Source organism: Arvicanthis niloticus, chromosome 11 (assembly GCF_011762505.2).
Source record: "Arvicanthis niloticus isolate mArvNil1 chromosome 11, mArvNil1.pat.X, whole genome shotgun sequence".
Taxonomy (NCBI): domain Eukaryota; kingdom Metazoa; phylum Chordata; class Mammalia; order Rodentia; family Muridae; genus Arvicanthis; species Arvicanthis niloticus.
In genome coordinates, this window is record NC_047668.1 from 54,132,216 (window position 1) to 54,158,137 (window position 25,922).

A 25,922-nucleotide genomic window follows, 5' to 3' on the forward strand; every position below is an offset into this window, starting at 1 on the left:
CAAAGGTGGGATTAAAGGCGTGCTCCACCACTGCCTGGCTAGAGTGTGAATTCTAAAACTGAGCAGCCTTTGGTTTGAATGGCTTTCTGCAGAACCTCGGGAAACTCGACCTGAGTCAGTTTCTCTCATCTGTTCTACGCAGGCAGCAGAGCTGAGGACACGGCTCAGTAAAGTGTTTGCCATAAAAGCTGAGTTGAGTCCCCAGAATCCACATGAAAATAAAAGATAAAGCCAGGAATGGTAGTACATGCCTGTAGTCCGAGTGCTGGAGACACAGAAAAACCCCTACAGCTTGCTGGCCAGCCAGTGCAGCCTCCTCAGTGAGCTCCAGGGTCAGTGAGAAACCCTGCCTCACAGAATAAAGTCATCGAGGGGGATGGATGCCTGGCAGTGATCTCTAGCTTCACATACATGTGCTCATACTCATGTGTGCCATGCATACACATACACACACACACACACACACACACACAAGCATGTACACACACACACAAGCATGTACACATACACACACAAGCATGTACACACACATAAGCATGTACACACACAAGCATGTACACACACACAAACATGTACCACACACACAAGCATGTAAACACACACACACACAAACACACACACAAACACACACACACATACGCTGTGGGTAGCAATATAGCCTGCTGACGGCCTGAGTTGGGGTTACATTCCTGTCCCCTGGACTTACCTCTGTGTCCAGGGAGGACAGATAGGCCCTGTGATAACTGAGACACTCGGAACATGTCTGCAAGATGTGCAGTTACAGCAGAGTGAAACAGGCCATTTTCTGGGTTCTTGGTGTGCTAGGCAGACCAGGGTCTACATAAGAATGAAAAGCAAAATTCTGATTTGCAGCCTTCAGAGACAGGCTACTTCCTGTGCATCGGTCCTACCAGTCCTCAAACTCCGTGATGACACAATCCTTTAGCTTAAGGGTTTGGTTAACTGAATTAACTACGTTAATCAATCAGCACTACGTTTTTGGGGGAGTGGGGTGTTGCTGGATATCAAACCCAGAGCACCAGCTACACTAAGCACACACACTTTCCCACTGAGCTACACTTTAGCCTGCTCTGCACTACTTCAGAATGAGTTAACAATGGGTTCAGTGAGCTACAAAACCACATTTAATCAAGTCAGACTGGCCCAAGGGACCAACAAATGCAATTCTCTGCATTTTTCCCATTGGAGTCTTAACTAAGAGGTCCTCCTTTGCTTCTCTTTGCTTTGATTTTTGAGGCAGGGTCTCACTCTATAGCCTGGTTAGCCTGCAACTGGCTATGCAGACCAGCAATCTCCTGATCCTCTTGTTCTGAGTGGAAGGGTAGACTACAGGCATTCAACACTACACCTAGCTTGTGGGGTTTTTTTGCTTGTTTGTTTGTTTGTTTTTTGCAGCAGGGTCTCCCTTTGTGACCTACGTTGGCTTCAAACTCATGATCTTCTTGCCTCAGCCTTCCAAGTGCTGGAATTATGGTGAGGAACATGTCTTGCAGAATGAAGATCACGGCTGACTAGGAACTGGTTTCTTGTTTAGTCTAGTTTTACACCAAAGATCAGGGTCTCAACAAATCAATGCAGCCAGCAGACCAGTGTTTGCTATTTGACTTTACTCTATAAAAATACACAACTTAAATACGTATGACACTCTGTATACAAGACATAAACAACTGGTAGATTTAACACTTTCAGTTATTTCAACAGAAAGCAAATATGTAAGTTACCTTGTAAGAGCATTCACAGTCAGGGAAAGAATGTGCAGGAAGCGATCAGCGCAGGGAGCTAACCCAAACTGTCCAAGTCGTCAGTGACAGTCCTTTCTCCAAGGGCCCAGCACTGAACTGTGTGTTAAGACTCAGACCCACTGCCTGGCCAAACCACAAGTAAACCCCTTCATCCTCCCCAGGGAGAGGTAATGGAGCAGTCGATGTCCAAGGGGCAGTAACTATGCCTAAAACTGTGCTCAGCCCCAGGATGAGAAGGATGAACAGCTCTTGGCTTGAAAAGCCCGCAGTGGAAATTGTTTAGCTCAATTTTGCAACTAAATTCATCTTTGAAAGTTTTATAAAAACACTGGGGACTTAGCTCCATGGACGGCTGCATGAGAGACTTACCCTTCCAGAACCTATGAGCTGACCTGGAAGGGAGCACTGTCATTGCCAGAGGCAACATGCCAGCTCCTTGCTTCCTAGCTTCAGATGGCAATCCCTCTGTCCTCCTGCCACGATCCCTGACTCAGTGCTGGAGGGAGCTCCTTGTTCTACTCTGACGAGCTTTCAGCCATTTAGCTACCCGACCTACGGCTCACTGACCATCTAGCTGCCTTACCTATGGCTCAATGAACTAAGACAGAATTAGGTATGAAGAAGTATTTATCACTTGAGATTTCAATCAGTGAGAAGATACTAGAGTAAGTTTCCTGAGGTAAATATAAGCCTTAAAGAATGGTGTACAGTGTATAGAAGGACAGCAATTTTATCCTCAACATCTGGACTCGTAAGTTAACAGGCTGGTAAAGCCTCAGACACATTTAAATGGAGAAATAAAGTGGCAGTGCTTAAGTAAGATACTGAGAGTGAAGACCAGCAGTTCCCAAGGAGGCACAGGAGGAGAACACAGACGCCATGGGGAGGATGCTCTAAAGTGCTTTCAAAGGCTGGAAGACTAACTCTGAAATGCCTCCAGGGACTTCCAACAAGGTGAAGATGTGACACTGGTTGGTGACTCAGATGGAGAAGGGCACAGCCTTTTTTTTTTTTTTTTTTAATAACAATTGTTGAAATATTTTATCTCATTTTTTTGGATAAACAGGGTTCTTTTAAAAAAATTTCAGCCACTGAAATGACTGAGTTGCGACTCTTGCTGATGCTCTGATATCTTACTGTGCAAATAGTTTTCAAAATGTCAAAGGACAAAGCACACACCTGCACCAAGAATTTAAATGAATGCAGAAGTCTGTATGGATCACGAAGCCAGGATTCAAACTACTTTTCATTCTGAGGTGTGCTTTGTTGTTTCTTAGTGCTCTGCTGATGGACTATAGAAATCAGAAAACTTCTGGAACCCTGAGGCTTCACTTTTTCATTTCATTACTATAAATAAATACATAAATACTACTCAGCCAACCTAGATGTTAGTAACTAAGATATCAGAAACAGAGTCTCAAGATCTAAGAATCAAGCCCAGACTACATTTCAGCAAGTCACCTGAAGGATCCTATTCGGATAGGAAGACTAAAGTATCCTGCTGTAACTGTTCATCTGCCCATGTTGTTGAATGAGGTGAAGACTGGGCCCTACACTCGGGCTGACAGCACCACGCACAATCCCTTATCCTCATGACTCCTACTTTCCGTTCTAAGAGCAGTAGATAATCAGATGTTAGGCATGAGGGAAGCCTCAGGCAGAAATGAGGCCCACAAGAACTTTGAAGTAGAGTTCAATCATCTCAGAATCATTCAAGGGCCAGAAAAGCCATAAAGCCATATACCAGATCTCCTTATCTTTTGTATACAGATCTGAGTTCATTAAAACAACATTTTAAAGCTCAGAGATCGAGCACAGCCATGCAAAGGGAGGCTACTCTACAGATGGACAACCCAGAAGACTGCAAAGGTTTAGACGGTAAGACAAGAGCTTGTCGTCTTAGGTTAGAGAGACGTTATCTGACAACCATTATGGGATAGGTATTTAAAAGTCATCCTTCAAGTTCCAGGTGGCACAGGTGGCTGCACCTCAAATAGGAGGACCACAGCTCGGAGGGATGACGGGAGCCAAGCAGCGAGCCTGCTCTCCTAGGGCTGTCATGAGTCCCAGTGCTCCATGAGCTCCACCAGCTTCGTCCGCTCCTGTGACCAGGCAGGGACAACAGCACAGGAAGGCTTCGCTATGCGGAATGAGTTTTCATACTTGTAGTTTAAAAATACTATTCAGAAATTTGGAGTCTAAGCAGAAACTGAAGGGATTCTGCCCCACACAGGCCCAAGATATCCCACTGCGCCCCAAATGGATCCTACTTATTCAAGTCAGCTGAGACCAGAGCAATGGTAGAGATTCAAGAAGCAAAGCAATGGCAGACACGGGATGTAACAAGAGTGGGGTGGGAGGAGAAGCAGATTAACACGGGTGCAGAGGAAAGAGACCGGCTGTGGAAGAGGACCCGCCTGCCTCTCTCACAGGGCCAAGTCTTAGGCAGGGCCCCTCCTAGTGCCCAACATGCCTGAGCTCAGGAACGGCCCAAGCTGGCCTTTACGTCTGTATGGTGTGACTGCGTGCACACTCCCGAGTAATCTACAATGTGCCCTCCAAGAGCTTCTGTTCTGGTTTCTGGCCCCTCATTCCCAGGGACACAGCATCCTTGCTGCTTGCTACTAGCAAGTATTTCTAGGGCAGAGCAAAGACCTGGGATCCAGGATGAGCTTCAGGTTCTCCACTGCCTCCCTCTCTTAGCACTGGCTTATCTCCCCCTGGTGGCTGGAGAAAGGACGGAGTCAGTATCCGAGAAGGGCAGGTAGACAGAACAGTGTCAGCTCACATCACATTCTTCTACAAGGTGCTTGTTTTTCTTTGAAAGTCTTGCCAAGTAATCCAATCCAGACTGGCCTCAAACACACAATCCTCCTGCCTCATCCTCCTGAGTGCTGGGATTGCAGGCACAAGTCACCATTTCTGGCTACTAACTATAGGCTGATGGTAAAAGTACTAACCAAGAAGCTGCTTGGGGGGGATGGATGCAAGGCTCCCAGGGGCTGGGTGCTGACTGCTGGTTCCCGTCATTCTCTTTCCTGTTGTCATTCCCTTCTTTGATGGTGGGCAGATGGATGGATGGTGGGCTGGTGGGAGAAAGCTCAGATGAGTCACAGCCATGGACTTTCACAGGTGAATGTGTAAGTGATGATACAATGACAAACACTCAGTTATCTGGCAATAAGAAATGAAGTGCATAAGAGATGTGAGGCTATCTCTCACACAAAGGCGGTCATCTCACTGAGAAATGGCCACAACACGGTAACAGGTACCCATACTATTAACTTACACACAAGGGAACAGAACAGTGAGCATTTGTGAAGGAAAACTCCATGTTGGTTTCACCTCAAGGGGAGTCTGTTTACACTTGAGCTCGCCTGTAGTTTCCTCTGCCTCTACTTGATGTTTTTCAGGAGGGCTGTCCGGGCATTCACAACTGCTTTGAAGGCATCTTCACTGCCAGGAGCTACGCACTTGTCTGGGTGAAGCAGCACAGCCAGCTTCCGGTAGGCCTTATTGACTTCCTCTCTGCAAAGAGCAGACAAGTTCTGTCAGTGACCAGGTCGGCCTCAAATCTTGCTTCCCAGTCATCTGGACAACTACACATCTCCCATGGAATTACCTCCTTTTCTCAAAGGTAGGACTAGAAGAATAGAAAGTGACAGACAAACAATAGGTCACACACAAGTAGGAAAATACAGTGTGAGTGAGGAGACAGTCAGAGAAGGATCAGCTGCAGCTGGGCTTCTCCAGACACTTAGGGGCACAGAGCAAGCCTTCGCTAACTGAAGGAATAGGAACCTGCGAGCCAGAGGTAATCCCTCAGAAGAAGCTTCTAGAAGAAGAGGAACTTGTGATCAGCATGGGGTGGAGGATTCAGAGCACCGGGGGAGGAAATGGTAGAGGCCTGTTTCTCAAAGTTAAGAGGCAGATGGGTGATGACCACAGCAACCCAGGCCTGAGAGCAAAAGTTCAGCTGGAGGCATCTGTGAGAACAACCAAGGGAAGAGAGCTTACACAACATGAGGCAAAAGCCAGTGGAAGCAGCGGATGTACTCAACACACAACCAGAGAAGATAAGGGAGGAGACACTGAGATAACTCCATGGTCCAGAGTAGCGGGACCTGGCTGGAGAAGGCCCAGAGCTGACAGGCTCCCTCCCTGTCCCCACTCTTCATCATCCTCAGGTGCCAGGCTCCTGTGGAGTTCTGTCCCCATCACATGGTTTTACTTCTCAGGATTCCTTTTGTCACCAGGGTCCCTGTGATCCTGTCAGCATGGCATGGTGCTGTGTTAGGTGCCTTCACCGTTGTTTTTATTGGAAGGACTTCTCATGGCACGTTCACAATTAATATATGCTCTTTGCAGCTTGGAGATGGTAGAAAGTCTGATGTCAATCTGGAGTGTGACCTTAGTCTGGGGTCACAACAGTAACTCCCTGTGTTTTAGGCAAAGAAGCCAGAGCTTTTCCAGCTGCTAGATGAGTCCTGATTTCCTTGTTGTAGCTTTGCATGTTATATTCTACATATGCAATACGCAACCTTTTGTCAGCTGTGTGTGTAGTGAATGCCTCTCTCTCTCTCTCTCTCTCTCTCTCTCTCTCTCTCTCTCTCTCTCTCCCCCTTCCTCCCTTCCTCCCTTCCTCCCTCTCCCCCCCCCGGGTGTGTGTGTGTGTTGGCATGCACATACACTCCCATTTAGAAGCTCAGGGTCTTCCTCTATCACTTTTCATTTAATTTCTTAAAACAAGGTCTGTTAAGCCTCAACATGGCTGCTTTGGCTAGACTGGCTGGTCAATGAGCTCCAGGGATTCACTTGTCTCTGCCCTCCCAAAACTAGAATTATAGACATATGCTGCCATGCCTGGCTTTTATATGGGTGCTGGGTGTCTAAAAATCAGGTCCTCGTGCTTGTGCAGCAAGCACTTTATCCACTGAGTCACCCTTACATGTGTACTCTTGGTATTAGTTATCAAAGACCCTGTATCCTTGAGGCAAGTACAGAATCCCTTCCTTCTCCAAGACAGTCCTCTCACTGAGTGAGTACCTTTCAAGATTTATAGGCATGGGAAAGTCCCTCAAGGGAAAGTTCTAGAGCAGCCAGTCTGGTACAGGTGTGTGTCAACAATCTATCATTGCTATACTATAGACAATAAGGTGTCAACAATGTATTAGTGCTAGACCTACAGACAGTAAGGAGTCAACAATGTATCAGTGCTACCTACAGACAGTAAGGAGTCAACAATGTATCAGTGCTACCTACAGACAGTAAGGTGTCAACAATGTATCAGTGCTACCTAGAGACAGTAAGGAGTCAACAATGTATCAGTGCTACCTAGAGACAGTAAGGTGTCAACAATGTATCAGTGCTACCTAGAGACAGTAAGGAGTCAACAATGTATCAGTGCTACCTAGAGACAGTAAGGTTTCTTTAAAGTTGAAGAACTGTAATCACATTTGGCTCCAAACAAGAAACACAATTCTCCAGAATTTACCAATCTAAGGATTTGTTCCAAATCAAATGTGCTTGAAGTCATTTGACAGACACAATTGACAAAGATAAACCTGTGTTTATATGGGTTATGGAAACAAATCACAGGGGCCCTGGAAGCTCTGGTAGATTCTAATTAACTGAAGTCAATAAAGAGCAAAAAAATTTCTTTTTCTTCAATACATACTACTTAACATCTATTAATAAGGAGGTGAAGACGTTCCCTAATAGTGGAGACAACATCACTTGCGAATGTCACGGAGGATTCAGAATTAGACTACAGAGAAACCAAAGGGAAATGAAGACACCAATAAACTTTTGCTGCATACATGAACCCATCTGAGTAACACCTGAGTGTGAGCACTCTTGGCACACGGGCCCCACCAGCCTTCCCAGTTCTCCCCTCTTTGCCTTGGGTGTGAAGATATGCCATGAGGCCAAGAAGAAGAAGAGAGTTGCTGCTGACACGCAATTTCAAGGTCAAGTGTTTCCACTGTGGCAGTCAAGCTGCCGAAGGGCAAAGCACGGTGGGTAGTATGATAAAAGAGACCCTAAGCACTTGAGAGGCAAAGGATGGGGGGACCTCTGTTAGCTAAAGACAACCTGGTCTACACAGTGAGTTCCAGCCCAGCCAGAGCTTTAAAAAAACAAACAAGCAAACAAACAAAAAACAAAAACCAACTCCCCCCAAAAAAGTCAACAGCATCAAAAAAATAAACAAAATGAAACCCTCATAACCAGTCACACATGCGTCACTAGCAATTATGTTACCACGCTCAGTAATGAGTTGGTTTTGCACAATGAAGAATACTTTGTTTTCCTTTTCCTTCTGTGTTGGAGACTGATCCCAGAGCTGTGTGTGTAAGTTCTCCACCACTGAACTAAATACCCCCATCCCTCTGTTTTATTTTTCCTTTTGAGAAAGAATTTGACTAGCCCAAGCTGGCCTAAAGTTTGTACTCTCCTGCAGATGCCTCAGTACTGAGAGTGTAGGCGTGGGTCACTATACCCAGCTTTTCCTAAATAAATCTTTTGAATATAATAGGTAACCACACATACAACAGGTAACCATACATACAACAGGTAACCACACATAACCCAATCATATACAACAGGTAACCACACATAACCCAATCATATACAATAGGTGACCACACATAACCCAATCACATATACAACAGGTAACCACACATAACCCAATCACACATACAACAGGTAACCACACATAACCCAATCATATACAACAGGTAACCACACATAACCCAATCATGGCAGATGAACGAGCAGGTTCATGAGAAGGCAGCTGGGCAGACAGTGCTCCTGGGTCAGGACACACTGCTGTCTCCTGGGGCCTCAACGAGCACCCATTTCAGTTCCCCAGGAAGATGGGAGCAAGTTGAAAGCTCCTTCTTCTTCTAAAATTCTATGATTTAAAAATTATTTTTTGTAAAGTTTTCTTAGGTTGTGTCAGATTCTTGCTCAACACAGTCAAAGGTGAAGCAAACCATTCCTTAAGTGTTTACGCAGAAATAGGACACAGATCGCTCAGCAGGCAGGGCGCCTTCTGTTTCATTTCTCTGTGTTAAGTTAGTGGGGCAGAGTCCTTATAAGACTTATTTCCATACATCTTCAAGATCCTAGCCAATCAGAAGAAAGACTGTGTAGAACTTTTGGCAACACAGCCTCTTCCAGAACTACGCATCCTAAACCTGCTTACCTTGAGGCCCCGGGTCTGACTCCCAGCTTCTCCCAGCTGTCCTTACTATTCCGGATTCTGCGAATGGTGTCTGCTTGTTCTTTGGTGAAACTAGCACTGCTGTTTGTGGTAGGACGCTTCCCGCCATTTTCACACAAGTCAACTATGGACATGTAAAAGGTCTGCAGGAAGAAAACACACCCAGAGATGATGCTCTGAAAGAGGAGCGCCCTTCGCACACTTCAGTAACTCTTGAAAGTCACAAGTGAAGGAAATACACTTCAGCTGAAAGATACCGCAAGACTGTTTTCTCAGGGGGAACTATTCGACGCCCCTGCCCACCTGGAACTGAGGGCAAAACCCAGGGCCTGGCCATTGAGCTAAATCCCAACCCCCAACTACATATTTTTAAAACAGAGAGAGTATTAGCTAACTTAAAATTTATTAATTAAAAAAATTAAAATGATTCATAATCCTATTCTCAAAGAAACACATTTGAAGTTGGTAATAAACTAACACTGTTAGAAAACCTCAAATAGTGAAATATAAACCTTTTTCTACCCTGAGTCTCTTTCTCCCTGATAGAGCCGTCATTAGCATCCCCACAGAAACATCTTTTACCAGCAAATTTCATGTACAAATACATAAACATGCACACAAAGGATCTCGGGTGAACACAATGCTTAGCAGTTTGCAGTTTCCCTCATAATATATCTTGCCCAGGCCTGGTAGTACATGCCTGTCATTCCAGCGACTTGGGAGGCTAAAGCAGGAAAAGCAGGAGTTCAAGACCAGTTTCAGTAACTTAATGAGACCTGGGCTGTGGTAGGCTGATTGCTTAACATGAGCAAGGACCTGGGTTCAATCGCTAGCTCCTTCTTGGAATCTTCCTAAATTTATGGTCCTTCTTTGCTTTCTCATGACTTCAGTATTCTATTATGTGGCTATACCACAACTTACTTAATCCCCTACTCCTGGACTAGTCAGTTGGCTAGGCTTTTGGGTATTACAAACAATATTGAATTGTTTGGTTTCTGGTTTTGTTTTTGAGACAGGTTTTGCCTAGGCTGGCCCTGAACTAGCTACATAGCAGAGGGCGATGCTGACCCCATGGTCCTCCTGTCTCTGACTCTTAAGTACTAGAATGACAGATGTGTCATACCATGTGCAGCTCTGTAGTGTGTGTGTTCCTGGGGAACTCAACTTCAGTTAAACTGAACAGATGCACAAGGCAGCTACTTTCAGGCAGTGGATAACAGCAAACAAGAAATCACTGAGATGAGCCACTAACCCTCTTCTGGAGGCCATATTTGGATCATATAGACACAGAGCTCACTGAGAGAGAGAGGCAGAGGCAGAGAACAGAGTTTGAGGCTATAACAGTGGCAACAGCAGCAGAGAAGGCACTGGGCAGGAAAGTGCTGGGTGGAGCTGGACCCCGTCTAGGTGGGGGTTCCTGGGGGGGGGGGGTCCTTGAGGATTTCTAGCTAAAAACTAGGTTACTCATATGAAAATTGAGGCCACCTGAAGCTTAGCAGACAGGAACTAAGAAGACAACCCATTTTTTCCCCCTAGGGGAAAAACTAGCCCAAGACACTAGAGCTTGCTTGGCCTTCCCAGAACACCTAATTAACACTCAGAAAATCTCTGAGGCACCACAGAAAGGCTCAGGAGTTTCACACACCTTAACTAAATCCAAAGCCAAGAACCAACACAACTGATGAAAGACAGACTTTGGAAGCTGAATCCTACCAAATTAGAAGGTTTAGGGAACACCCTGGGCTTCCTTCAGATCTCTGACATTAAAGCAAAAATGCAAGCTTACACGAGTTCATTGCAATATACCTTCTGCAACAAGAAGCGGCATTCTTCTGAGAAGAACAGAGAAATATGCAGGGTCTCTACAATGTTGCCTTCACAGAAATCAAAACATCACTACCACACAAAGAAACAAGAAAACATGAAGCTGAGCTGGCTCAAATGCTGGACTTAATAGGTTTCAAAACAACTGGCTATTTTTCAGAAATACTGAAAGAAGATAAAGCAAATATATCTTTAAAAACTACTTTATTTGGGTGCTGGAGAGATGGCTTAGCATTAAATGCACTTACTGCTCTTGAGAGGACCTGAGTTCAGTTCCCAGCACCCACATGGTGGCTCACAATAGCTTGAAACTCCAGCTCCAGGTTATCCGACACCCTCTTCTGGACACTGTGGGTACAGACAGGCAAGCACATGGTGCACATACAGACAGGTGAATGCTCATATACGTAAAATAAAAACATAAATCTTTTCTAAAATAGGCTGAGGAGATGGCTTAGTTGGTAGGACCTGCTACACAAGCATGAGGCCCTCAGTTGAATCCCCTTTTTAAAGACAGTAATGTGTGCTTGTAACCCAGCACTAAGGAATCAGAGACAGTGGTATCCAGGGGCTTGCTGGCCAGTCAGCCTAGGTGAATTCATGAGCCCCAGGCCAGTGACAAGACCCTGTCTCAAAAAAAAAAAATCCTAAGGAATGACCCCAAAATTGTCCTCTGGCATCCACATATGTACGCTCGCAGGTGCACACATACACACATACACACATACACATATACACACACACCAAAAGCCAAAAGCCAAAAACAAAAAAAAAAAACAAAAACAAAAAAAAAAAAAAAAAGAAAGAAAGGAAGAAAGAAAAAAAGAAAGCAGGCTAAGCAAGCAAGTAAACAGCACCTCCATGGCCTCTGCATCAGCTCCTGCCTCCAGGTGCCTGTCCTGCTTGAGTTTCTGTCCTAAATTAAGTCAAATAAACCCTTTCCTCCCCAAGTTGCTTTTTGGCCATGGTGTTCCAGCTCAGCAATAGAAACCCTAACAAGGACACCTTCTAAATGGATCTATAACCAGGCCCTGACTTTATTACTTACTGTTTTAAGTAGCTTCCTTTCCTAAAAATTATTCAAAATTAATGGTTTTTAAAAGTGACTCTGGTGCTACGGAGCCAGGAGCAGGGTCAGTGCCCACAGCCGCAGCTCTAAGGTGGGGAAGTGGCAGACAGGTGGATCCTGGTGACCCTCTCGATGCCAGTCGAGACAGCTGGTGAGCTCCAGCTCACCAAGAGACACCCCTGGCTCAAAAGGTGGAGAGCAAGAGAGACACCTGACTTCTGTCTCTACACCAGAGAGTGCACCTATACACATAATGTATACACATATGCACACACACAGAACAAGAAATGGTCATCTACTCAGACTGCCATGTGAGCACATCCTTCCCCTGCCTTTTGGATTTTTATGTGTGACCAGCTAGATTCTGCAATGATGGTCTCCTAGTCTCTAAACTAAGTGAGCTGGGAGCTGCTCTGTGAGCACAGGGTCACATAACCTGCGTGTGGCTGTGTGTGGCAAGTCAATTTTGTCACAGTAAGGCTTCATATGAATGTAACACCATTATCCAAAGATGGTTTTGAAGAGAGATCTTCACCTCAGTGAAGCACAGTAACTTGCTAACCCTGTTGACCACCACAAAAACCTGGAGTGTTTCTTCAAGACACAAATTTCAAGGGTTTAGTCAGACATGGTGGCATATACTTTTGAGCCCAGAACTCAGGAAACAGAAGCAGGCAAACCCTTTTGAGTTTGAGGCCAGCCTAGTTTATATAGCAAGTTCTAGGACAGCCAAGGCAACATAGTAAGACCCTGTCTCAAACAAAATAAAAGTAAAATATCCGTAGGCGCCAATGGCAACTTGAGCCTTTAAGAGGTCTGAAGCATGTTGAAGAATTTCCTCAGGCATGAAGGTTCACTGTGAGTGTCTACTTGATGGGAGTTAGAATCACTGGGGAACGTCTGAGGGCTTTGCTATGTTGGGCTTGGAAGACTCACCCTAACTATGACAGCACCATCCATGGGCTGGAGTCCTGGACTGAATAGAAAGCAGGCAGAGCTCCAGCCAGCGCTCACCTTTCTCTGCTTCCTGAGTGTCTGCTCCAACCTTCTGTCATGGTAACTTCCCTGCCACAGTGGCCTGTTCCCTTCAACTATATCTAAAACAAACCCCTTGCCTTCCTTAAGTTGCTCTGGTCAGGTGTTTTCTGAGAGCAATGAATACTGTAACTGAGACACCAGGTGACTAAGATGATGAGCCAGGTCTGCCTGACAACACATCACTCAGACTCTCACTCCCTCCACCCCACCCCTTCTTTGGCAAAGTCCCATTATTGTTTTGCTTCTCGGAATCTTAACTATGACCTGCCCCAGCTGGCTTTGACACAAACCCTAGAATGGGATGTCTGGTTACCTGGAACATCTCATTGATTCCCTCTCCAGTTTGAGCTGATGTTTCAAAATACAGGAACCCTTTGCTTTCAGCCCAGAGACGCCCCTCACTTTCATCGATGCAGCGGTGTTTGGAACAGTCAATCTGAAATAAAGTCAGGATGGGACAGAGAGAGGATCCACTTTGTCCCACTACACCATAGCGCTGAGCCTCAGAGCTATGTATAAAACTATCAGGCTAAACAGGACCAAACAACAAAGCCCAATGACAGGTTCTCTGTCTAATTTAGACCACACCTCCCACTTCCTCCCATGGGAAAGCCACTGCTGGGTACTTCGTGAAAGTTGCGTCATTACCTGTCCTACCCAAGAGGCCATCTTCTGCTGTCTGCCATGAACAATCCCTCCCACCAGGTCAAGCTACAAATATTAGGCTTTTCCTGTGTACTCCCTAGACTGTTTCCTCAAGCTGGAACCCAAGGGAAAAAATGAACAAAAATCTAGTTGGACCAGGTTTTGTGTTTTTTTGGTTTTTTTTTTTTGTCTCTGAGACATGTTTTCAAAGGCTACTTTTTTTTTTTTTTTTTTGAGATGGGTCTCACTATGTAGCCCAGGCTATCCTGGAACTCACTCTGTAGACCAGGCTGGCCTTGAACTCAGAAATCCCAACTCTGCCTCCGAAATGCTGGGAGCCACCACTACCTGGCTAAGGCTACTGGTTTCTATGTTAAAAAATAACACGCCCCCATTGTGCATGTGTGTGTCTATGTTTGAAGACTGAAGACAGGGTCTCACTAAACCACCCATGCTGGCCTGGAACTCTCTACATAGCTCAGATTGGCTCAAACTCAGAGGCCTCCTGCTTTTGACTCCTGAGTCCTGGGATTTCAGAAAAAAACATATACCCAGTTCTTTCCTTTGCATGTCCTCAAAACACAACTGTGTTAGCACACCCATTCAGAGCAGTTACCTTGTTGGCACATACAACAAAGACAATATTGTCCATGTTCCCCTGAGGCCCAAGCTCCTGCTTCATTTCCTCCAGCCATGAATCAAGGGCATCAAATGAGTCTTTCTGCCCAACGTCATAGACCAGTATCACACCTTGTGTGTCCTTGTAAAACTCATTTCGGACCTGTGGATGGAAGAAGAGAAGCATGAGGTGTTGGTGCTGTGATCTTTATAAGAATGCACTTCACAGCAGGGCGGAGGTGGTGGCACACACCTTTAATCCCAGCACTTGGGAGGCAAAGGCAGGCGGATTTCTGAGTTCGAGACCAGCCTGGTCTACAGAGTGAGTTCCAGGACAGCCAGGGCTACACAGACAAAGGGCAGCCACAAGGAGATGCTGCTGGTGCCAGCTTCAGCCCTGGACAGGGTTAGCTCACAAAGCTGATAATCTGTCACTTGGCTCCCTGTTCTCGAGACACTACCACACTCCACCCTGCATAATTCTTAGCACACCCGCGGCCTCTCAGTTTGAATGTCATGTCCCTCAGTAGAACTTTCTGACACTGGGAGACATTGGATCATGGTATTAAATGAGCCAGCACTTGCCATTGGCTTAAGGAATACTTCTCTAACATACTTTCACTCCACAAGGGCATGGGACATGCTTCCAGTGTCTAGCACTGAAACTGACATACAGCTAGCCACAACTGGCAGACGACCATTGTGTTTAAGAGTCCACTGACCATCGGCATCTTTCAGCTTTCCAATGAGATGACCTTTGTATAATCCAGGATCTGCATTAGTATGTCTGGTATTCAGAACACCGGTGTCAGACTTAAAATCAACCAGCCCTCTGTGCCTTTCTCACTGACCATGGGCTCTGCTTAGGAAACTGACCACACCTGGCATAAGCTTTACACATCAAAGGGAGCTGTTTGCCCTCTATATCCTAGTGCTACTCACAAAGTAGAAACGTATGCAACCATTAAAAGATCCCTCTAGAAAGATGGGAGCAGCCACACATCCCTGTATTCTTCGCTAAGGACACGGAAAAATCCTGGACATTATATGTAAAGTATGACTTCTAAAACCTCTGAAGGATAGAGAGACTAAGGCAGGTGAGCTAAGGTCCTTGGGACCAAAGGAATGGCGTGCTAGTGAGTTCTGGGGATTCTTTTGCCAAGACCTGGAGAAGTGTCTCTAGGTGTCTAGAGAATGCCATGAGGTACAGACAGAAGCCCTGTGGAAAGCCGTGTCTCACTAACAGAGGATACAGTAAAGAGGAAGCTAGCAAACAAAAAGCTTCAGGCAATAACTACTCAGCTAAACACCCCTGGGGGCGGGGCATCTCCTGCCTAGTCAAGACTGAGGAAACTTTGGAAGTGAAATTTGACCATGGAAATAAAAGGCTTAGTGACTGAGGCCAACAGCTGAATGGAGGAGACAGGAGAAAAATCAGTGACTGAGGGACCAGCTGGAGGAGGTGCAGTGACTGAGGGAACGGCTGGAGGAGATGCAGTGACTGAGGGACAGGCTGGAGAAGGCACAGTGACTGAGGGACCGGCTGGAGAAGATGCAGTGACTGAGGAACAGGCTGGAGGAGATGCAGTGACTGAGGGACAGGCTGGAGGAGGTGCAGTGACTGAGGGAATGGCTGGAGAAGATGCAGTGACTGAGGGACCGGCTGGAGGAGATGTAGTGACTGAGGGAACGGCTGGAGGAGATGCAGTGACTGAGGGACAGGCTGGAGAAGGCACAGTGACTGAGGGACCGGCTGGAGAAGATGCAGTGACTGAGGAACAGGCTGGAGGAGATGCAGTGACTGAGGGACAGGCTGGAGGAGGTGCAGTGACTGAGGGAATGGCTGGAGAAGATGCAGTGACTGAGGGACCGGCTGGAGGAGATGCAGTGACTGAGGGAACGGCTGGAGAAGATGCAGTGACTGAGGGAACGGCTGGAGGAGATGCAGTGACTGAGGGAACGGCTGGAGGAGGCGCAGTGACTGAGGGACCAGCTGGAGAAGATGCAGTGACTGAGGAACAGGCTGGAGGAGATGCAGTGACTGAGGGACAGGCTGGAGGAGGTGCAGTGACTGAGGGACCGGCTGGAGGAGATGCAGTGACTGAGGAACGGCTGGAGGAGGTGCAGTGACTGAGGGACGGCTGGAGGAGATGCAGTGACTGAGGGACAGGCTGGAGGAGATGCAGTGACTGAGGGACAGGCTGGAGAAGGCACAGTGACTGAGGGACTGGCTGGAGGAGACACAGTGACTGAGGGACCGGCTGGAGGAGGTGCAGTGACTGAGGGACTGGCTGGAGGAAGCACAGTGACTGAGGGACCGCCTGGAGGAGGCAGAGGCCTTGTGCTCACAGGTAAGCACTAGGGGATCTGGAATGTTACAAACACAGGGTTGCCCCTTTAAAGGAGGGGATGCATAACCTGTTATCCACTCAGAAGGCTGGGAGTGGACCTGTTAACAGCCTGGTGACCTCTGTAGTATCTGTGTAGCCAAGTCCCCACAGGACCTTCCCCCACACCTGTACTGTGAGCTTGTTCTCAGTCTACAGAACTCATCTTTATGGACGGTGTCACATGTACTTTACAAAGGATTTTGATATAGTCACATCCAATCTTCACTCAGCTCATTCTGTGCTTTATTGTGCACGTAGGATTGAGTTATTTATCACTAGAAAAGTTTTTTTAACCAATTGTATTGTGCTTAAATATGCCTAAAATAAACAATTCAGGGTCAGACTCCCTAAGTTTGAACACTGGCTACTAAGTCATGCTGAACTGAACTCTTGCAGACTTGCTCTGCTGCCTGTGGTGGTCACAGAGACCACTGCCAAGGCTCTTGCAGCCAGCCAGGCAGCAGCTACTGCCAAGCTTGATGACCTTTGTCCAGTTCCCAAAGCTACATGGTGGAAGGAGAGAACCAACTCCTAAAAGCCAACCTACACACACACACACACACACCATGGCCCACACATATACACATAATGTAATTTTTAAAAATCAATGTAACAGCAAAAGATCACCCAATCTGAGTGGGTGTTTGTGTGTGTGTTTTTGTGTGTGTGTGTGCATGTGTGTATGTGTGTGTATGCTTGGGGTGGGGGAGACGTGAGGAAGGACTGGGACACAGGACTATGGATGAATGGACCTATTGGACTAAAAGATCAATCAGAAAACCAGTCGTGCTGAGAAATGACATGAAGAACAGGAAGCATGGCAGCTGCAGCCCCAGCAAGGTAGGAGTCTGAGACAGGCGGATTGAGAATCTGGTATGAGGCTAGCCTGGGCAACACAGCCAGTCCTGCTTCAAAAGAGAGACTGGCTGGAATGTCTAAAAGTGCTAAGGGCCACAGCTTACAGATTCAAGAAGCAGCGCAAAGCACAAACAGCAAACACGGCCCCTCCCCCAATCCACTGAACTGAGTGAAAATGAAGACATCATCCCAGTGTTTGCAGACACTTGAGGCAATGCTGAGGAGAGAGTCCACAGCACTCGCTGCACAGAAGAGTCTGCAATTGTAACTCAGGCTCTATCTCAAGAACCCGGAACAAAGGGCCAAATAACGCCAGGGCAAACAGGAAGAAGGAACTAACAACGATAAGGACAAACGTGAAGTTGCCAAGCCAGCAAACGGGAATGTGTGTTCATGGGGGGAATGGGCTGCTTCGGCTTCTTCCTGGGAGGCAGCATGGCTGGGAAGTGACAGGAAAGGTCACACTAGACCCTGCTGTGAAATAGTGACCTTACTGAGCCGCTACACCCATGGAGGACTGTGACCACTGAGCCCTTGCACTCAGGGCTGAGGTATGAGGTAAAAGGCCAGCGTCCTCTTACAGTGGAAATGGCCGATACATTCAAATGTTTGAAACAAGAGGCATGAAGTTTCCATTCCTATTCCAGGAAAGTGTAAGTGATCAAGGACTATCCACTAACTTGAGGCTCGGAGGCCAGCCACGAATATGAGCTAAACTTTACCGATCATCTGAACACTGGTCATTTGAATTAACTCCCCACTGTCTCCAATGTCAATATTGGACTTAAGTTTTCTTTTTTTCCTTTTGTTGCTGTTATTTATTTTGCTAGGTTTGTTTGTCTGTCTGTTTATTTGTTTGTTGAGACTGTTTTTGTATAGCCCAGGCTGTCCTGGAACTTATCTTGTAGATCAGGCTGGCTCACAGAGATCCACCTTAAAGCTGTGCATCACCATTGTTCAGGCTTTTTGTTGTGTTTTTTTTTTTTTTTTTAATGGAGTTTAGTTTAGTTTAGTTCAGTTTAGTTTATAGTTTTAGTTCAGTTCAGTTCAGTTCAGTTTAGTTTTTTGAGACAGTGTTCCTCTGAAGCCCTGGCTGGCCAGAACTCCCTCTGTAGACCAGGCTGTTCTCAAACTCATAGAGCTTCATCTGCCTCTGCGTCCTGGGTGGTGGCAGTGCTCACCACTGCCCAGCTTTTTTGCTTTTGTTTGCTGGTGGATTTGAGTTTTCTGAACAGGCTTTCTTACCTCAAAGAAGAAGGGATGTCCAGCCATGTCAAAGATGTTAACTTTGATTTCTCTGTCTCTGACTTGGACCCTGAAATATTCAGATGGAAACAATCTCAAAGGTTGTGTTTTTGCACTAACATTTATAGATTTTAAAAGGAAACAGGAGTCACATTTCCAGAGGTTTCTGCATCCTCTTCTTAACTCCAGATAATCCTTACAACAGGAGCCAGCAAGTTGGCCAACAAACCCACCTCCTTGTTTGGAACGCACAATCCTTGAGTAAGCACCCATCTTGCATCTCGGATACTTCAGTGCACAACCCTGAACCAACAAGTTGCCCCACTTACCAAAGGATCATCCCAGCTGCGCTTGTCATGAGGGTGGGGGTCCTAAGACACCTGTTTGTATGTAACTCTGACTTAGGGGAAGCCTTCATCCCAGATGGGTAAAGACTTTCTGGTGTCAAGAGGAGCACCCACACCATAGGTGACCCCTCACCTATGTAAGCAAAATCAACTGGTTGGTTCCCTAGGTAGAATCTTGCTTTGGTTAGTCATGGAGACCTTGAGAGGAGGAGTAAGCACTCTTTACGTCTTCCTTGGGAAGGAATTTCAGAATACTCATCACGAGATAATCACATTTTAAAAAAATCAGTGATAAACAGAATGGCCTATTGAATAAGTCCAATTCACCCCGTCTCAACAGACAAACCAGTCCCAACTCTGTGGCATTATACAGCCATTGCCATCGTTAGATAAGCTGTGGGCACAGCTGCCCTGAACAGAACGCCCCCCACAGCACGGACAAGCTCCTATGCTCCAAAGTAGGAAACAGGAAAGAAAAGGTAGAGAGAACTGTGAGTTTCAAATGAAGAGCTTTGTAACTCTCAGGCTAGAGCCACCAAGTTCATACGTTAAATTGTACAAAAAACATCTCCTGCTGCTTTCAATTGAAAATGGTGATAGAATTTATACGGAACTCTTGGGTTCTACTTTGCCACAGATCTGAACTACTTTAATGCAGTCTAGGACATATGTAAACTTGACCCTGCCCTTCATACAACTGACATTCTGCTGTAGATATACCTCGCCAATTTTATCTACCTTCTTGAATATTGCCTTCATATTCTAATATGAAAAGTTTCACCTTTAAGTATATCAATATTCATTGAGCAGTCAGCAGAGAGAAGCACTGGAGAAATAAAATCCCTTTTTACAGGACTTACTTTGGATGTAGGACATAAAGAAATAAACTTTGACTGACCAGGAAATTTCCTCCCTGCTGACTACCTTACACAGTACCAGAAGATGGTATGCAGGATGCTGGGGGAGAAAGGAGATCATGACCTCCCTTAGTGGTGGAACCTACATGCTACAGTGCAAACCTGCCTGGCAAGACACATCCACTGCTGTAATAGCGGCATGGCAGTTATGAGGTGTGGTGGTTTGAATAGAAATGGCCCCCAGAGATTCATGTGGTTGAATGCTTAGCCCTAGGGAGTGACACTATTAGGAGGTGTGGCCTCATTGGAGGTGTGGCCTTATTAGAGGAGGTGTGTCACTGTGGAGGCGGGGCTTTGAGGTCTTAAATGCTCAAGCTACACCCAGTGTGACACACATCCAGTCTCCTGGCTGCCTTCAGATCAAATGTACAACTCTCGGCTCCTCCAGCACCACGTCTGCCTGCACACTGCCATACTTCTTGCCATGCTGATAATGGACTGAACCTCTGAACCTGTAAGCCAGTCCCAATTAAATGTTTGCCTTTATAAGAGTTGCCTTGGTCACAGTGTCTCTTCACTGCAATAAAACTCTAAGACATGAAGGTAATCAACCACTTTAGGATTATGTAGGAAGCCTGGGAAGATACATACAAGAGGGAAACTCTTGGTTTTGTTTTGCTCAATGTCATTCTGTCAAACTGCCTTCTCAATATTTATGTTTAGACCCATAGACTTGTGCTGCTTTCAACTTTGTTCAGAGAAGCTTCTGCAATGAGTAATTAACCAGAAATGCAAAACTGATCAAAGTATCAAGTATAAATAAGTATGAATGCTTAATTATGGATGGTCATCTTTATCAGCCTTGACCAAGACACTTCAGGGAACACCAAGCAAGAGGTGACAGAAAGAATGAAGGAGCTGACAAGGGGGGTAGAGGGCTGTGAACTGCTGGCTCTGGTTATGGCAGGGCTGCTGTACACATCAACTCACAAAACCTGGGGTTACCTGGATAAGACCAGGTCAAGCCAGTCAAAATTCCAGCATTGATAAAGGACCCTTGGGGCCCCATCCTTGGTGGAAGACCTGCTGGCAGTTGGAGGCTGGTGAGGGAAGGAGAGTAACTATCTTTTGGGGGTGTGGCCACCGGTAGGTTGTGCATGCCAGTGGATGGCCTCACACCCATGCAGAGATGGAGGTAATGGTGGATGGATAGAATCCAAATATATTATACAAATGCATAAAACTTTCAAAATGAAATGAACAAAAATATTACCAAAAAAGATGCCCCTTTCTCAAAGTCAGGGATATTAAACATATACAAATCATACATGCCCTAGCAAGCACCACAGACAATACAGAAAACTCTAACGTGTGTCACATACAGAGTCCTCACTGATAAAGAGGCATTCAGAGGCTGAAAGCATGAAAGTCTGTGTTTAAGAAATGTGCTCTTTGTCCTGACTTTGGTGGTGCTTTTCTTGCTGCTTTCTCTCTCCAACCATTCCTGGTTCAAACAAATTCCCACTTATCCCCAATGTCACTGTTCTCAGATCTACATGCTGGATTCCAACAAGCTATGAAGATCATAAGCCAACAAAAGAAAAAACAGCCTAAAATCACACTTGCTGGTCAGACCTGCTTGCACAGACGTCTGTCCTAAGATGCTCCAGCTGCCAGTCAGGCTTTGTCTTGGCCTGCCCATTGCTGCCAAGCCTACATCTAAAACCAGGTCTGGCCTGGCAGGCACCTAACGTACTGGCTGGCTGACAGGATGGGACCACACACCTGAAAAAGTCCCTTAGTCCTGTTTTCTCTGATTTATCTTCAACGCCTCTACGTCAGTGTGACCCATGCACACGCTCTGAAGTAGATGCAAGCTATCTTAGGACACAGTCTGAGCATCTGTGGAATGCACAGGCCAGAGGAACAATATACTTACTTTGTGACTCCATAGTCAATCCCGATGGTTGCCAGGTATTTAGACACAAATCTCTTCTCACAGTAGCGCTTTATAATGCAGCTCTAGAAAGTCGAAAGTGCATGCGTTTAGTGATACACACTGAAAGCTCTTGGAAATAAGCACATTTCTTCACTAGGGTTTCCTCAGTCACCCCAATGAAAATGGAAGAGTTTTCAAAAGCAACAACTGGCTGACGTGGCAGTGGATGCCCAGAGAAACAGAAGCATCAAGAGATTGAAGCCAGCCTCAACCACATGAGACCTTGATTCAAAACTAAAACAAACCTCCGAAAGACAAGAAGAAAACAAAAACTATAACGTACCTGAAACAAGTATAAAAAGTGATGGTTTTGTTTCTTTGGTTTAAGAGGGTTCCTGGCTGACCTGGAACTTGCTATGTAGATCAGGCTAGCCTTAAACATGTCTCTGCCTCCCTAGTACTAGGATTAAAACCACATGCCACCAAACAGGCCACAAGTGATGACTTAAAAGAAGAAAATCTAACTCTCACCTTCATACTAAATATGGCCGTGTTTCAGTTGTACTGCCCATCGCTGTGACCTTGTCTACTGCAGATCTTTCCCAGCCTTACGCAGTCAACACCATTCAAGTATCCACACCTAGCCTTACTCCCTCCCAGATCCACATGTCTAAGCGTCTACTGGATGGTGTCTACTCAGACATCCTGCCATCATCTAAATCAACATGTCCCCAAATGAGCTGAGGACAAATGACAGTAGCTGGTCTATGTCTAGTTCTGTTAATCGAGCCATGATTGCCCCAGTGAAAAAGGATCAAAATATTAACGTCATATTTGATTCAGGGCCTAAGTCCTCAAGTCTACATTATAATTATCTTTAGTGCCAATATCCAAAAGCAAAACCCACATGAATAAAATATATTACATCTACATAATGGAATACATTTCTATGATATGAAGAACATACTGATATATGCCACAGCAAAGATGCACCTTATACAAATTACACAAATTATAAGTAAAAGAAGCCTGTAGTAAAAGATAGCCAAATAAAATAGCCAAAATGGGCAAATCCATAGAGGCAGGAAGTGGGTTAATGGTTAGGGGAAACAGGGAGAGCCTGTTAATTGCTGGGGGGGGGGGGGGTTCCCCTCCAGGGGATGATGAAAATATTCTACAATGATCATGGTAATGGTTTCATAACTCTGAATGAAATGAAAACAGTGAACTCTATTTTTGAAACAAGTGAACTCTATGTGAATTCTATCATATGAAGCCTTTTATTTTAAATTTTTTATTTCATTTTTAACTGTGTATATGTGTATGTCTGTAGATATATGCATATGTGAATGCAGGTGCCAGTAGAATACAGAAGAGGGTATCAAATCCCCTAGAAAGAGATACAGGCAGTGGTGAGCCACCCAACTGGATGCAGTTGTTGGGAACTGAACGCTGGCCCTCTGCAAGAATGGCAAGTGCTTCTAACTGCTGAGCTAGCTCTCAGCCCTCAGTAAGCCTTATTTAATTCAAGAAATGTTAAGATTTTCAATCTTTGGGGATAAAAAAAAGTTATTTCTAATATTTTCCCCTCCAATTTGAGAGACAGAGAGAGAGAAAGAGAGAGAGAAAGAGAGAGAGAGAGAGAGAGAGAGAGAGAGAGAGAGAGAGAATGTGTGTGTGTGTGTGTGTGTGTGTGTGTGTGTGTGTGTACACAAACCCTGTGTCAGAGGACATCTTTTAGAAACTGGTTCTGTCCTTCTACTATGGGTTCTGGAACTGAACGCAGTCACTAGGCTTATATAGTAAGGGCTTTTACAGCAGCTCACCTGTAACACCAAGGGCTTATTCCTTTCTCTGTGGGTAACTTGAAATTTCTCCGTGCCCCTTGCCTATATTCAATTCAGCATCTTGCACTGACAGTCAGTGCACCCCAAAATCCCATGCCAATTTTCAACGTCTCCTGAAATTACCTAACATGTTCATTCATCACTGACCTTGTGTCTCTTTTCACATACTATGCTAATTTTGATAGCATATTTTTAAAATAGTAGTGAATAAAATAGTGGCTACAGTTTCATTTAGTGTATTAAGCACATTTTTCAAAACTGTCAACATTTATCTATTTAGAAAGCCAAAAATTTAGGTGGAAACAGGAGATTTAATTAAGTGCACGGGTATCTTCCTTCAGTGGCCATCCATCTTTCTTTTTGAGACAAGGTCTCTCCTGGGACCTGAGGCTTGCTGATTGAGCTAGGCTACTTGGTCAGTGGGTCCAGGGATCCAACAGTCTGTGCTTGCCTAGCTCTGGGATAAAAGCTTTTTGCAGGGGTTCTGGGTACAGAACTGCTCTCCCCATGCTTGCCACTCCCTTTGCTCTTAAAAGAGTTGGAAATGTTAATCTTCAGCGAACGCTTTTAACACATACATGAAGGTACATACGTAGAACGGGAACATGGGAAATAGTAAAACACCAAAGAGCATGTGCTGAGCCCCCTCCAGCGCGGGCACTGGCTTACAAGGTATGTAAACGCTCCCGTTAGGTCTTCTGCAGTTGGTTCAGGGAAGACTCGCTTCCGATCCCTTCCCTGTCACTGTCTGTCGACCTTGGGAATTCTTAACCAACAGTTTCCGCACGTTAAGGGAAGAAAACGAGTAATAAGCATCTAAACTCATTTAGGAAAGGCCTTGGGTCACCCTTCCCTTCCCATCTGAGAGGAAGTTTAATAGCTAATAAGCAGCAGATGGAACACACAGAAAGATATTATTTTTTTAGAAAAAAAAGAGAGAGTTCTCCGAGAAAAATGGGAGTGACAGTATGAGAAATTAAAACAAAAAAACGCAGGCTCCTGAGCGGCCAGTGCAAGTCCCCTGAAACACACTGGGTTGTTATGCTCTGGTGATGGGAATATAGCCTCCTAGGTTGTTCAGGGCTACAGTTTTCGGGATCTAACACCTCACTGGCACCTTTTTAAACAACAAGGCTATCAACAATTCTCCCCAACCCGCAGGTCCTGGACCCCTCTCCCGGAAAACAGATTTGGTATATAAACTGATCATGGACATTGGAACCTAAGCCTCCTTACTACCTTCAAATTACAAAGATCAGAGGCCACTCCAGACACCTTCTTAGGGTCAGTGACGTCAGTAAAGAGCCAGCAACGCAAAGGTCAAAAAAGGTCAAGATAGTTTTCCTCTGGTGGATACAAGCAAGCCCCGGTGAGCAAAGCGGACAGAGAGGAGGTGGAGCTTCAGCCTGTTGAGTGGCGGCCCTGCTAGCCAATGGGTACGTCGCTGTGGCACACGGAGGTCCTGCCCCTCGCAGCACCCGGTACTCACTTTCCCCACTTCGGCGTTGCCCATGGAGATGACTTTGATGCGGAGGGACTTGGCCAGCTCCTTCCGCTTCGGCACGTTGGGCTCCATAGCGCTCGCTCTGCCGGGGCTGCGGGTTCTGGTGTCCTTATGCACCCAGCCAGCCCGTCCCTCAGGTCTCGTCGCCCAAAGACGGAGCCGCTGCGCTCGTCACCACCCCGGCTCCGCAGCTCGCCATCCCCACCACTGCCTGGCGGGGAACGGATGCGGGCGGTTGGGAAGCGGCGAGCTGCAGAGGGCGAGCGGAATCTCGCGATGACAGCGCGCCGTGATGTCATTGCGGGACCCGGGAGGACTGGGTCTTGGCGACCTGGTGGGCCAGTGTGGCCCGGGCGCAGGCGATTGGGGTCTCTTTTCCTGGCTCCAGGATTGGTCTGCATTTGGTGGCAGAAATAGAGTTGCTGTCACGGGGAGTTTTTGAAATTTAGTGTAAGGCCCAGTCATGCCAAAGACTTTTTTTTTTCCTGGTATCTTCGCCGATGGGTGCCCCTGCTGCCATCCTCCTCTTTGTCAATACTGTGACCCCTCGGTTTCTGCAGGGGACTGATCCCAGGATCACAGTAGATTCTGCGGATGTCCCAGGCACCTAAAGATGGTGTCCAGGCAAACGCTTTAAGCCTAGCACCAGGAGGCAGAGGCAGGCGGATCTCTATGAGTTCAAGGCCAGGTGGGGCTATATTGTGCAATCCTGTTTCAAATAAATATATAAAAACCTTTATGTGTAAATTTTAT

The 25,922-nt window shown here is 46.0% G+C and overlaps 1 protein-coding gene across 6 annotated transcripts; it reads right to left on the bottom strand.

The window, feature by feature from the left end:
* Positions 1–1,611: 1,611 nt before the first annotated feature.
* On the bottom strand, positions 1,612–25,444 carry Dnajc27 (DnaJ heat shock protein family (Hsp40) member C27). 6 transcript variants are annotated; one of them, XR_004607856.1, is made up of 8 exons: positions 25,155–25,444; positions 21,819–21,901; positions 18,676–18,745; positions 14,181–14,345; positions 13,233–13,355; positions 8,971–9,131; positions 5,109–5,291; positions 1,612–4,849 (listed from the first exon to the last, which is right to left on the bottom strand). XR_004607856.1 is itself a non-coding variant. In XM_034514255.1 (7 exons), exons 1-7 carry the CDS (start codon positions 25,239–25,241, stop codon positions 5,159–5,161), a joined length of 822 nt encoding a protein of 273 aa, XP_034370146.1. In that variant the 5' UTR covers positions 25,242–25,444; the 3' UTR covers positions 1,612–5,158. The 6 variants fall into 6 exon arrangements, 2 of the variants coding, with proteins under 2 accessions (XP_034370146.1, XP_034370147.1); XR_013113227.1 differs by having other exon boundaries at positions 5,053–5,291; positions 25,155–25,426; XR_013113226.1 differs by having other exon boundaries at positions 1,612–4,937; positions 5,053–5,291; positions 25,155–25,426.
* Positions 25,445–25,922: the final 478 nt, after the last annotated feature.

What these genes read in the sequence shown, in the direction of transcription:
- Dnajc27 (XM_034514255.1), bottom strand. Translation starts at nt 25,241, where the DNA reads ATGGAGCCCAACGTGCCGAAGCGGAAGGAGCTGGCCAAGTCCCTCCGC. An exon ending in GCAACGCCGAAGTGGGGAAA is followed by an intron (nt 21,902 to 25,154) that starts GTGAGTACCGGG and finishes TCGACTTTCTAG; the next exon opens with AGCTGCATTATAAAGCGCTA. An exon ending in ATTGACTATGGAGTCACAAA is followed by an intron (nt 18,746 to 21,818) that starts GTAAGTATATTG and finishes TGAATATTTCAG; the next exon opens with GGTCCAAGTCAGAGACAGAG.